This window comes from Pristis pectinata, chromosome 29 (assembly GCF_009764475.1).
Source record: "Pristis pectinata isolate sPriPec2 chromosome 29, sPriPec2.1.pri, whole genome shotgun sequence".
Lineage (NCBI taxonomy): Eukaryota > Metazoa > Chordata > Chondrichthyes > Rhinopristiformes > Pristidae > Pristis > Pristis pectinata.
This window is the reverse complement of record NC_067433.1, coordinates 7,055,364-7,069,559: the sequence shown is the minus strand read 5'-3', so window position 1 is coordinate 7,069,559 and position 14,196 is coordinate 7,055,364. Positions and strand designations below refer to the sequence as shown.

The following is a 14,196-nucleotide window of genomic DNA, read 5'->3' as shown; positions in this document are numbered from 1 at the left end:
TTCACGCCATTTGAGACCTTAAACGCTTCTTTTAAATTTACCGCTCATGATGTCATTTCTTCTTGGTTGGAGAATCCAAACCCTGAAAGGGTAATCTCTTTAAAGATCACTTCCGGTGTAAGAGCAGAGAGCAATCACGTGAAAAGTTTCAGTGCCCAGGTATTGTGTCACAGTCGCAGACACAGAACTATCTAAAGAATAGTTCATTCCCTGACCCAACTTCCTGTAAAATTGCAATAATATATCTATACTATGCACTCCGTCTGGTGCATCATCAACATGATTATCCCCTGGGATAGGAAAGGAGGAACAGATGATGCCGAATCCATCGTTGCAGCAGATGTTCCGATGCTCGCTGATGGTTAAGCAATGTTCATTTGTATACGCATATCCTACCTAAATAAGCAGCCTCCCCTTCCATGTAGCAACACTAGGTCAACATTCAGGCATGGACTGAGAGTGGCACGTAATATTTGCTTACAGAAGTGTCAAGCAACGACAATTTTCAGCATAACAGGATCTAAAGACCAACACTTGAAGTTCAATGGAATTATCATCACCGAGTCCCCGTCAACAATGTGATGGGGATTACCATTGATCACAAACTGAACTGGACAAGCCAAATAATGGCTACAGGTCAAGGACTGGCTAACCTTTTCCGAGTGAGTTACCTCTTGACGCCTCAAGTCTAATCCGCCACATACAAGACCTGATGTAATGCTAACCACTTGCTTGGATAAGTGAGGTGCCAAAATCTCTCAAAGCTCTGAACACCATCAGGAGAAAGCAGGAAAAATTTGCATCCAATGAACCACTCAAACATTCTTCCACTACTGTAGCACAGTAGATAGAGAGAAAACTATCTTCAAAGAGCACTGCAGTTGATCGCTCCTGCTAGTGCAACAGCACCTCCCAAACTCGCAACATCTATCACCAAGGCAGACAAAGACAGCAGACGCTTGGGCACACCACCACTTGTAGGTTCCCCTCCAGGTCCCGCACACTCTTCACCCTCGCTGCTCCTTCGTCGTCAATGTATGTAACTCCTGGAACTCTGTGCCAAGAATTCTGCTGCAACCATGACAGAAAGGAATGCTGGAACCTGGCAGAATTCTGCTGTATCCTTTAGCAGAGGCTACAGCAGTTCAAGGATGAGACCCACCATCACATTTTCAAGGACAATTCGGAAGTGCATAAATACTGCTCTTGTCGGTGAAGCTGAGATCCAAGGGATCAATACAACATCCTCTATTATGTGGGAAATCTTGGTCTCCACCTTACCACAGACATTCCATTTATTATCCCTCAGCCCTCTCTAACATGTACCCACCAATGTCTTCCCGCTCCAAACCCCCTCCCCTCTCTTTTGGGCAAACTGCCTGACATCTTTCACTCTCTGTCCACCAATCATTTCTGACTTCTGTCTCACCATTCTCTTCTTCGCAATAAACCAGCCACCTGCCCTCTCCAATCTCAATCCTGATGCAGGGTTTCGACTCGAAATTACGACAATTCCTTTCCTCCCACATATGCTTCTCAACAAAGAAAATATCTCCAGAAGAGTGTTTCTTCCTTCAGTTAATCAACGCAGGTATTATTCTTTCCAATACTAATATTTCATTAATTCTTGCTTGATAGAAGTAGTTGACCGTTAACCCTTGCCATTCTGAAAAATACTGCATTGTGATATTGTTATTTTGTCATCTATTTCTCCAGGAATACCCTGCTGTTTTCACATTGCTATAGATTTCATTGCCCTTTGCTGGTGGATCCTGCTAATTTGAAAAATTATGTGACAACGATCTCTCCCTGCTGCAACAAATAATCTGCTGGTCGAGCAGCATCCGTGGTAGGAAAGGAATCGAAGTCGAAACCTTACGTCAGGACTGACCACTACCTACTGGGAGATACTGTCCAATTCAGGGACACAGTGGTTGAACTATAACAGCTCTCTGTTGCATAAACATTATCTTGCATTCAGAACTAAAATACAAAAAGAGTTCCAGAGAAAATCTAATTATCGTCTCAGGGTCTCCACGAACAACCAGACATTCCCAGGGATAAGAATAGCGCAGTAAAATTGAACGTCGTATATCTGAGATTATCTTTGTATATTTTGGTATAAAATCTAAAAAAAACACATTAATATCAACACAATCTTGATTTCGGATTGAAATATTTTCCTAAACGTATTCCAACCGATGGTGCGTTGTAGAGTATGTGAGAGAAACCGTTTCTGCACATAGTCCTGGCGCGCAACGGTCGTTTCCTCGGATTTCGGAAATATGGTAGATATTTATTTATTGGCATTGAAAAGCAAAGCTGTTACAAAATGAAGCCCATATACACATGTTATTAAGAAACAGAGAAGTCAGTTTTTCAGCTTCAGGATAGGTCTGTTCTTTAAGGTAAAAATGTTTGCAGTAAGATAATAACATAAACAGAAAAGTAAACTGAAATAAACCCTGCTTCAAAGTTGGCAATTCGTCAGACTAAAAACGACGGAAATTGTAGAGGAAATCCAAGCAATAATTTGAATATTAATAAAACGATCTGTTAAACAAATGGAATCTTGTATCATAAGGAAATGCACACTCCGCAAGTTCCGGGTGCATTAAAGCATTAATGTGGCCATACGTACAAACATGTGATATTTCTTGAGAAGTGGGTAGACTAGATTAATCTGTGTCTGAAACATTTTTCTTTGCTTTGCTTAAATGCTGGGTTGACCGTGGACAATCTGGACCTAATCTCCGTTAGTCAAAAGGAATCTTTTGAACACTGTCAGCCTTCATGTCAAGGCTTCATGGCTTCATGTGAACAAATAACGATTGCATTTCTTTGCATATCATAACAAGCAGTATCCTGGAATCGCCAGTGGAACCATTTTTATTTCTTGGAATCGCAATTGACATCGCCGATTGAAACGTTATGTTCAACAAAGCTCTTAAAATCGGCGATCATTGTGAAAATTTAATTAATTCAACTCATCGTTATCGTAGAGAGTGTTCGCAACATTGATGAACTCATTAGAGTCAGAAAGCAGCTGGCAATAACTGTATTGAGGGTCCTTGGCTCCATCATCGCCATCCTCAAACTCAAAGGACACCTCACCTGGGAGTTAAAAAAGTAGTTGTCGTTAAAACCAAAAGCCAACGTCAACGAGTCAGGAAAATATTATTGTAATTTAATCGACAGAAGTCTCGCAGCGTGAAAGATTGTAGCTGTATGCCTTCTGCAATTATGAGAGAAAACACGGCCCAATGGTACCACGTCAGGAAATGGGTAAATAAAGTTCACATCTAAGTCAATACTCCTATAGATCGTAATTAATATCACTGCCCAATGTGAAGGCTCGGCGAATGTCATTTAACGGCTCTGGAACCTTATATGTTTTTTTATTTTTTAATAACAGTAAAAGATAAAGAAATCTGAAAATCTACGCGCCCTGAGTGTTGGAGGACTGTCTTTTGCGGATTTTCGGGTCCATGAACAGTGTCACTCAAAATGTTGCTGCAGTATTAGATCAGATTAGTAGACCATGTGGAAGCAGAAATACTTAAATAGAACAAAATGAATTGTTATTGGAGTGATTGATTGAGGCATCGAAGATTATTCACCAAGGGACTACATTTATTTCAAGGTAAAACAGCCACTCCAGGGCACCGTCTAATAAAGATCAATAATCAGTTAGATATAATTAACAGGCCTATTGTTAGCAGGAATGGAAATGTTAACGCATCATTTCCTGCTCTTTGCACCCAAGAGCAAACCCATGATTTCATTGATAACTTCCAAATGAAAACGTGCTGAATCCATTTCACTGTGCTTTGTGCGGTTTCAGCTGAATGTTCCTGATCCCAAAGTCTGTGCCACGACCATTGAGGAAAGGATTTCTGTGTCTTCGTAAACACCTTGTCTATCAGTTATTTTACCGTTAACTATTTGCACCTACCCATTAGTTAGATATTGCCTGGCCTTATTTGCTCTGGATGAATACCTTCCCTTTATTACTTTGAGTTTCGGAATCCCATTCCTGCCTGACGCACTGGGATTGTGACTCGTTATTTTAAATACTTAATGTTAAATATTGCATTTTGCTAATTCGGATGGTCTATTAAACAAGTCAAATCGCCAACCGACTAGTTAGTTACATTGACTGCACATAAAGCAATAGAGAGCGACACTGATAGAAAATCGTCACATGTAAGCATTGACTACTGTTCATGTCCAGTGAATGCGTTGAGAATTAAAATATCTTTTAGGAAGAGGTGGTAGTTTTGCAGTAAAGGTTCGGTATAAAAGTGAAAACATACCTAAACGTTCAATTTGAGAGGAAACCTCGCTGCGTTGAATACTCTCAACCTCTTGATAAATTGCGTCGTATATTCCAACAGGAGAATCCCTGTCGAAGATGATATGACCTGTTGAAGAGAAGGCGGGGGAGATGACAGCATTCATATTTTAAAGCAAATAGTCTGATGTAGTTTCGAATGGATCCCTCATCCATTTGTGAAACTGCCATCGATGGGCACGATGGTTAATTAAATTCATGGTGAAAGCACAGAGCAGGCAATACAGAAACCATCCACGTGCTGTTGTTTCTGGGAAACTTTCCTCGGTATTAAAGGCGTAGAATTCAGAATCAAGATGCTAAGGCTGCAGCTGCATAACCACAAGTCAGAGCACTGAGTTCAGTTCTGTTCCGTTCATCACATGGCGGATGTAATAGAGAACTCAGTGGAGATGTGCAGCGTAGCTGAATGATAGTTAAGAAAAGGCATTCACTGTGTTGGGATTATTTTCCCAGGAGAAAACAATAGGTTTCTCTGCTACGTGAAGCACTTTTCTCTTCTTCAACCTGGCTTGGAATCTCATAACTTTCATACACCTCAATCAAATGTTACGCAGTCCCAAAGACAATAACCGCAAGGCAGTCAAGGTCTCTTCGGAACGATCATTCACAACATTCCAGTCACTGAGCTGTAACCAGAGTTTGATGTATTTTCCGAAAAATCTTCATGATGCCAAGTTCTATTCCTCGACGACTGAGGTAAGTATCCCGTGTATTCTTAAACACTTCGAGTGTCAGTTATTTCAGCTTTCACGATTCCCACCTACCCACTGTGCAGGTATTTCCTGACACTCTTTGCTCTCGCTAAATACATTCCCTTTATTATCTTGAGTTTCTGTATCCCATTCACGCCGCACGCACTGGCGTTGTGAATATGACTCCATATATTAAATATTTAACTTTAAGTATTGAATGTTACTAATTCGCAAAGAAAGTTAAACAAGTCAAATCGGAAACGGACGAGTTACATTTATTTCTATCCAGACCATGACATTCCATGAATAGGGCAAACAGTTTACGACAGCACATTTGATTGGCAGCATTTCTTGAGCCTCACCTCTTCTTGATGACTTTCTCCGAGTTAGCGCTCCCAGTGCGATGAGCTCACAGACGAAAAGAGACCCAAGTGTGATGCAGACGGTAGCAGGGAGAGAGACTGCTTTCCCCTTCCGCCCTTAATCAGAAAGTTACAGAACAACTTCACACAGAACACAGTCAAATGCAATTCTAAATTATTCAATGCATTTATTAACTTAGTATCCTCTTCTTGTGGTCAACGTGTTATTATAAACAACTCCCAATAACTGTCAACGTAACAGAGAACGCTTGAAAGTCTTGATTAGATAGGTAGTGGAGCAGATGTGTTTCTTATGTAGATGGAGACTACTGGGGACAGTCAGCATGGCTTTGTACGGTGTCGGTCATGTGTAACTGACTTGATTGAGTTGTTCTATGAGGTGACGGATGTCATCGATGAAGATAGAGCTGCGGTAATGTCTACATGGATGTTTGTAAGGCATTTGATAAGGTTCCTCACGGTAGGCTCACCCAGAGGTTAAGATGCAGCATATCCAGGGTGTCTTGGTCGTTTGGATTCAGAATTGGCTTGCCCATAGACAAACAGGCTGGTGGTTGATGAGACTTATTGTGGCTGGAGGTCTGTGACTGCTGGTGTTCCGCAGGGATCCGTACTGGGTCCTCTGCCGTCTGTGATATATATATATCACAGACTGGAACTAAATATAGATATAGATATATATATATATAGATATAGATATATAGATATAGATAGATAGATAGATAGATAGATAGATAGATAGATAGATAGATAGATAGATAGATAGATAGATAGACAGATAGATAGATAGATAGATAGATAGATAGATAGACAGACAGACAGACAGACAGACAGACAGACAGACAGACAGACAGACAGACAGACAGATAGATAGATAGATAGATAGATAGATAGATAGATAGATAGATAGATAGATAGATAGATAGATAGATAGATAGATAGATAGATAGATAGATAGATAGATAGATAGATAGATAGATAGATAGATAGATAGATAGATAGATAGATAGATAGATAGATAGATAGATAGATAGATAGATAGATAGATAGATAGATAGATAGATAGATTAATTACTTGGATGAATACATGGTGGAGGGCTGGTAAGTTTGCAAACGATATAAAGATCTTGTGGCGTTGCGGATATTGGAGAAGATTGCAGAAGGATACAGCAGGATATAGATCAATTGCACATTTGAGCAGAGAATAGCAGATGGAGTTTAATCCGGTCGAGTGTTGCACTTTGGGAGATCGCATGTTAAGGGACAGCACACAGTTAATGGCAAGACCCTTAACATTGAGCTACGGACTTGAACTTGGGATCCAAGTCCGTAGCTCCCTGAAATGGTTGCACTGGTTGATAGCGTGGTAAAGAAGGCATGTGGTATGCTTGCCTTTATTCTTCGAGGAATTTGAGTTCAAGATTATAGTTATATTGAAGCATTATAAAACTATGATTAAGCCGCATCTGGAGTTTGACATTCGATTCTGGTCTCCCCATGTAGGGAGAATATGGAGGCTTTGGACAGGATGTAGAAGAGGTTTACAGGCACACTGTCTTGATTAGAAGGCAGATGCTACAGAGGCAGGTTTGAGTTGTTCTCTCTGTTGAGTGGCGGAGGTTGAGTAGAGGCCTGACAGAAAATTTATAAGATTATGATGGGCACATACAGTGTAGACAGGCGGTATCTTTTCCCCAAGGTCTAGATGACAAATAATAAAAAGCATGAGTTTAAGGTGAGATGCGGTAAATTCAAAGGAGGTGTGCGGGGCAAGCTTTTACATAGAGAGTGGTGGACGCTTGGAATGCGCTGCCAGAGATGGTAGCGGAGGCAAGTACGATAAAGACGTTTACGAGGCTCTTAGATCGGCACATGAACGTACAGAGCATAGAGGGATAAGAACATTCTGCAGACAGAATGGATGAGTTTAATTAGGCTTTTAGCTCCCAGTTTAATCAGCTTGGGACAACATGGTGGACCGAAGGGCCTGTGTGCCTGGGCTCTACTGTTCTAAATTCTACGATATATGTTCGATGTACAGGAGATATTAAGAAGACGATTAATAAGCTTTAACAAAATGTTTTCTAAGAGCAGCAGAAAGAGAGTTCAGCCAGGTGGAATCTGCTGTATAGTCTGACATTTAAAAAAAGAAATATAAATTGTTATTAAAGCAAAAACAATCGATCAGAAAGCGAGTACTAATGTCAAGTTTTAATAATGACTACCTGCAGCAGATGAACGAGAACCAGGCGGAGATAAATCTAGACCTGTGGAAATTAGTGAACATACATTTCAGGATGATACAATGTGTGGACCTTACATTCAGCGTTAAACGTGGATCTGTTTGAAGAATTAGATAAAGTAGAACAAAGAAATAATCCTCTAACCCTTACCGGAACAAATGACACCGGCATCTTCCTTGTGATCACAGTCGTGCCGACCTGGCGGCGAGGAACCACAGTCGGAGAGAAAGGATTCGCTTCCCGTGCATTTCACCTCATCCAGCCAGATCACACCGTCGCCCTGGGCAAAAGCCGCCCCTCCCACAGCCGATAAAGCGGAGCCACAGCCCAGTTGCCTGCAGACAACGTTAGCATCGGCCAGCTCCCAGGAGTCATCGCACACTGTGCCCCAGCTGTTGTTGGACAGTATCTCCACCCTCCCCGAACAGCTGCTATTTCTCCCGACCAAACGCAGCTGTTGTTCTGTTATAGCAAAGAGAATAATTATCAAATATTTGGTAAAATCCACAACAGTTGAGACAATGAAGAAAAGAACGTACCTGCCGATGGTTTAGGTGTAAATCCAGATTCTCGAAGACAATTATTGAGACTGTGAGGCTTCTTCGGCGTTCTGGCTTCTGTCGAGAAAGGAAATATTCCTCGTCATTCCACACCAATATCAGAACTGACTGGCGCACATGCAGAAGTCCGTGAGCTCACCTGAACAAACAACACCTGCATCCTCCCGGTGTTCACAGTTGTGTTCACCCCACGGGTCCGACTGACACTGCCAAAGAGTTAACTCGTGTGAATTACACGCCATCTCGTCAAGCCAAATATATCCTGATCCTTCTCCGAATGTTCTTGCGTCATATAGAATATTTTCGACAGGACCGCACTGCAACTGTTCACATATGATTTCGGCATCAACGACATCCAGTGTCTCCGAGCACACGGTTCCCCAGCTCCCATTGTAAAACACTTCCACTCTTCCTTCACAGCGATGTTTTCCATTCACCAACCGCAGCTCTTTGTGTTCTGTCAACGAAATGACCAACAACCATTTCGAGGTCATAGAGTCATACAGAATGGAAACAGGCACTTCGGCCCATTATGTCCATGCACGCTTTCAAGTACATGTCAATACTAATCCACACTTCCTTCTGTGCTGCGGCATTTCAAGAGCACGTATAAATATCACAAATGTTGTAAGAACCGACCTCCATCACCTCTCAGGTATTACATTCCAGATTTCAACCGCTCTCTTTGGGCCAAGATTCATCCTCAAATTCCCTCTCCCTACTAGTTTTCCCTTACTGGAGCGGGGTGGGGTTGGGGGAGATGTGAGACAGAAGCAGATGGGTCACAGTAGGAAGCAGGCCTGATGGAGGGTAATGTCCACCTGCCTCTGTCTCCCATCCGCACCCCCACTTTCCCCAGATGGATGCATCGGTCCATGACTCTTCTCCCCTCCTCAAACCTATAAGGGGTACTAATCTTCTTACCAAACGGAAGACATGTCAAATTGTGAGATTGCAAACTCAATGGCGAATAATAGAAGATAGTGTATAACAATTCGTGGGATATGACTGGATAAGACAACATTTCTTCATTAGTCACACGTGCATCGAAACACACAGTGAAATGCATCTTTTTGCGCAGAGTGTTCTGGGGGCAGCCCGCAAGTGTCACCACGCTTCCCGCGCCAACATAGCATGCCCAAACCTTCCGAACCCGTATGTCGTTGGAATGTGGGAGGAAACCGGAACAACCGGAGGTAACCCACGTAGACACGGGGAGAACGTCAAACTCCTTACAGACAGTGGCCGGAATTGAACCCGGGTCGCTAGCACTGTAATAGCATTACGCTAACCGGTACATTACCGTGTCTGGCCAGATAAGGGTAGAGAACAATTTCAAAGATAACTTTTGGCTGAAGCATGAGAAGTGAATGTGATAGAAATGTTCGGAGGCAGGGAGAAATTGGGTTCGCTGAAGTCGATAGGTGGGGCTTGTAGAGTGAATGTTTTTGTCTGTAGATTCATCAGTTTGCCCCTGCGTTTTCTGTGCAATGACAAATCTCTCGAAAGAAGTCTCACTCTTATGCTCCATAAAATGTACAGACAATGGATCCTTACCAGAACACATAACCGTCGCATCTTCTTTATGAGCGCAGTCGTGTTCACCCCATGGTGCTGACGGACATTGCCAGAGAAAAGATTCGTCACCCGAACAACTCAATTCATCCAACCATATTGTGTCTGAGCTTTCTCCACAATGACCAGAAAGTTTCGTATCCAAAGCGTTCCCGCAACCCAACTGTTTGCAAACCACCTGAGCGTCTGCCAGGTCCCAGGAATCGTCGCAAACCGAGCCCCATGATCCACCGTAGTAGATTTCAATTCGACCAGCACATGGACTTCCGCCGCCGGTCAGCCGTAATTGTAAGTGTTCTGTAGGCAACAAACAACAGAAGATCAGACTTCCAATGTGCATTAAATCCTTTGAAGAAATGCCAGTGATAAACACTTGTCGGGGTTAATGTTTTACTTAAAATTTTCTTGGAAGTACAATATAGAATCTAATAATTCGACCCAGTACGGCTGTTGCAACAGTTATACTCCACACAAGGTATCTTATCCACCTCCACATGAAACTGTTTTATCAGAACATGAGGTCAGTCAGCAATATTTAATGTCATGTCTTCAGCGTCGAAATAGCCCGTTTCCCTTTTCAGCCCTCCCCCGTTTTCCTTGGACGACAGAGCACACTGTTAGAGAAACAACTTATATTGTTTTTGCATGTTTTTGCAGTGGCTTTATTTTAGTCGTTTTACCTATCTCCGGCTGCCTGTACACATATTCCTTGCCTTACGTACCCGAATGCTTCGATCTCACCAGATCTTCAGTTTTGCCAAAGGTACCTTCCTCCAGCCCCAGTACATATACAATAAAATTACAAAATTACCCAAAGATTACCTCGCACCGATGTGACAAATTTCAAACACAAAGTTGAACTGCAAAGCGTTTCTCTGTAAGAACGAACCAAATATTGGAATATCTATCAATAGAAGAACAGATCTTCTGTCCAAACATATTAAAGTAATTTTCCAATTTACAACAGTACGTGTTAAGCACTTTCAGTTGGTAAGTTGGATACAAAATTAACTTGGCCATATAAGAGAAGGTAGTGGTAGAGGGGTGTTGTTATTCTGACTGGTGGTCTGTGATCTCTGGTGTTCCGCAAGGATCAGAGCTAGGAACCTTTGTTTGCAATACTTATAAATGACTGGATGCAAATTTAGATGGTCTGATTAGTACGTTTGCAGATCACATGAAAGTTGTTGGAGTTTTTGATAGCGAGGAAAGTTGTCAAAGGATACAGCAGGATATCAGTTTTAAGGGAAGAGAGGAAAGAACTGGAGAGAGTGGAAAAGCGAAGAGGACCAAGGACACAAGGTAGAGAATGGGAGACCGAATGACTGCAGGTGAATCCACATCCCGTTATATTACATGACAGAGATATCCAAGGTACGATTTTGCGCGTCTTCACAGTCGAGTAGATAGTGCCCTTAGATTTCTGAAACATCAAACCAATTATTCACCTGAACACAGGACCCCTACGCCATCGCTGTCATCGAGAAATGGATTCAATGTCAATGAGTTGCACATCTGGAGCTGAGACTCATTTCCTTGGCAGGTAACTTCATTCACCCACACGGGCCCTTCGCTCTCTCCGTACTTTGAAGAATTGTAGGCAGATATCGCATAGCCGCAGCCCAGCTCCCGACAGGTCACATTGGCGTCATTGATATCCCAGAGGTTGTCTTGCAGTCTTCCCCAGCTGCGGTTGTAGTATATCTCCACTCGCCCATCACAGCGGCTTCCCCCATTTATTAGTCTCGGAACCCAGTTTTTCTCTGCATTAAAAATGCATTGAACGAAAATGTTAAACGGAAGCAATAATATTTTATGGTTTGTTAGTTCTTACCAAATTTTCTTAATATGAATGGGGTCATAGAGAGATACAGAAGGGCAACAGGCTCTTCAGACCACTGAGTCCGCGCAGGCCATCAACCCATGTACACTCATCCGATATTAATATCATTATATCATTCTCCCCATATTTCTGTTCAATTCCCCACAGATTCTGCTACTCATCCACACAATAGATACAATCCGCAATGGCCAATTAACCAACAAACCTGAAGGGCTTTGCGATGCGGGAGGAATCCGGGGAGATGGTGGATGGTAGGAGTGGAATTCGTGTAAATATAGAGCATGCAAACTCCACACTTAAAAAGGCACCCGAGGTTAGGGTTGAACCCGGCTCACCCGAGCTGTGATGAAGCAATTCTTCCAGCTGCGCCACTGTGCCTGACTTGTGGGAACGCACGGCCAGTATATTTATTACGATGGTATTAACATTTCACCGAGTGGGTAATTTATGGAAATGTCATGCAGCTTCCTCTGCTTAATCAAAGGAAGAAGTAACTTTGATTGGAAGAGAGGTATTACACATCGTTGTTGATGTGATCGAATTCAAAGCAAGTGGATTAAACTGGATGTTTACTGGTATGGGAAACAACTGACAGACGTTGAAATCAACAGTTCATTTCCATGGGCTATTGAATTAATTCCTGCCAGTCTTGCATGCATATGGTGTCTGAGCCCGATTGTCACAGGTTCAAATTCCATTTCAGAAACTTGTGCCGTGAACACCCCAGCACAGGACTGAGGAGGCGGTGCTCCATCGGAGGTGCGGTCATCCAGGTGAGGATAAGTCGAAACTTATCAGCTTTTCCAAAGATATTCGATTACAGTATTTTGACGAAGGGCAGGAGAAATAACGTCAGTGTGCTAGCCAAGACTAATCTGTAGAGCACTGTGACCAAACAACAGCAGACGTTAGATATCATCGCACAGATATTTATGTGAATTTACTTTGCATAAATTGGCTGCCACTTATCTTGCTTTCCACCGCTGTCAACGGTCATGCACTGGAAGTAATACATTTCGAGAAATCCGAAGAGGAAGCAAAAAATCCTAATGTAAGTAATCATTTCTTCTATTATCTACCATCATTGATATAATGGCGGAAGCACTGAAGTGACTTGTCCTGTCAATGTACGAAACTCCGTGCGAAGTTGTATTGAAAAGAGCTCATCATTGACTTTTGACTACATTCAACTCGGAGTTGTGTTGCGTGAACAATGTTTGCTAATTGTTTCTGGTAGCGGATTTAAAATTAAGTTTTTGGATTTATTTGGATACAGAAATGCAAAAGACCCTGGCTGTTTTTAATTAGTTCTGCTTTGAAACACTTTTGTTCAGTACTAATTTACATGAGGTAAATAGTTTGGCAATAATAGCAGGGATGTGCTTAATGTCCAAAGAAATATTAAGCTTTATTTCAGACTGAGCGGACTCACCCGAGCAAATAACACTGACGTCACTTTCGTGTGAGCAACTGATTCGATCCCAAGGTGAAATAGGACAGTCCCACAATCGGGACTCGAATCCCTGGCACATGTATTTCTCGTTCCACACTGGACCGCTTCCCTTCCCGAAGTGAGCTCGTCCTTGGATTCCCGCTACTGTTCCACACTTGAGGTGCGCACAGACCACCGCAGCGTCTTCCCAATCGAAGTATCTGTCACAGACGGTCCCCCATTGCTGCCGCTGGCGGATTTCGAGACGACCGGAGCATCGGGAGTCCACAGACACCAGTCTGAGATCTCTGCTTTCTAAACAGTGGCAATAAAAACAATAGCCCATTCTAAATCGAATGTCATTAACGCCTTAATCAGCATAGATCCGATGACAAGGTGCTTTTAGGACTTAATCACATCTACGTACAGGGAAAGAATATATGCTCCCATTACAGTTATTGCTAGCACCAATCTACATCGTCATAAATTCTTAGAGTGAGATACAGCACTGAGCAGACCCTTCGGCCAACTAAGTCGGCGCCGACCATCAAACATCTATCTGCAGTTTTCCAACGATCCTGGGAGAAACTAAGGAAGCTACTGTAACAATTCCCTTCCTAAGTTGTACCTGAACAAATCACTCCAATGTCCTGTCGATGGCTGCAGCCAGGCGGTCCAATAACGGGTCCCGATCCTTCTCCAAAATGAGCATTAAGCGGTGCTTCCATTGCAGAGCCGCAGTTCAGTTCTTTACAAATGAAGTCCAGACTCGATAAGGCCCACGATCCAACACCGCATACAGTCCCCCAAGTACCATTCGCATAAAGCTCCAGCCTGCCGTCACAAGCACTGTTTCCATTCATCAGCCGAGGCGCCATGGTTCCTGTGAAAAGGATTTAAACAAACTGTAAGTGTTTAAATTATGGCTTATTACGTTTAAATTTTCCATAGAAACTTATAAGTAAACCGAATATGTATATAACCATCCGAATTACAAGCAATTCAGCCCTTCCATCCACCTCCAGTATTCAATAAGATCCTGGTTGATCACATTATAATCCAAATTCCACATCCATTTCTTGTCGTGGAACGCTTTCACCCCTATCCTAAT

The 14,196-nt window shown here is 42.5% G+C and overlaps 1 protein-coding gene across 1 annotated transcript; it reads right to left on the bottom strand.

Annotated features, from left to right (window-relative positions):
- Nucleotides 1-2,883: 2,883 nt before the first annotated feature.
- LOC127584161 (antigen WC1.1-like) lies at nucleotides 2,884-11,423 on the bottom strand. Its single transcript, XM_052040741.1, has 9 exons — nucleotides 11,396-11,423; nucleotides 9,793-10,107; nucleotides 8,375-8,692; nucleotides 8,215-8,292; nucleotides 7,826-8,137; nucleotides 7,658-7,699; nucleotides 5,412-5,528; nucleotides 4,317-4,424; nucleotides 2,884-3,114 (listed from the first exon to the last, which is right to left on the bottom strand). Exons 1-9 carry the CDS (start codon nucleotides 11,421-11,423, stop codon nucleotides 2,978-2,980), a joined length of 1,455 nt encoding a protein of 484 aa, XP_051896701.1. The 3' UTR covers nucleotides 2,884-2,977.
- Between the last annotated feature and the right edge of the window lie 2,773 nt (nucleotides 11,424-14,196).

What these genes read in the sequence shown, in the direction of transcription:
- LOC127584161 (XM_052040741.1), bottom strand. Translation starts at nt 11,423, where the DNA reads ATGCGATATCTGCCTACAATTCTTCAAA. An exon ending in TGCAGGTGTTGTTTGTTCAG is followed by an intron (nt 8,293 to 8,374) that starts GTGAGCTCACGG and finishes CTTTCTCGACAG; the next exon opens with AAGCCAGAACGCCGAAGAAG. An exon ending in TACACCTAAACCATCGGCAG is followed by an intron (nt 8,138 to 8,214) that starts GTACGTTCTTTT and finishes TTGCTATAACAG; the next exon opens with AACAACAGCTGCGTTTGGTC.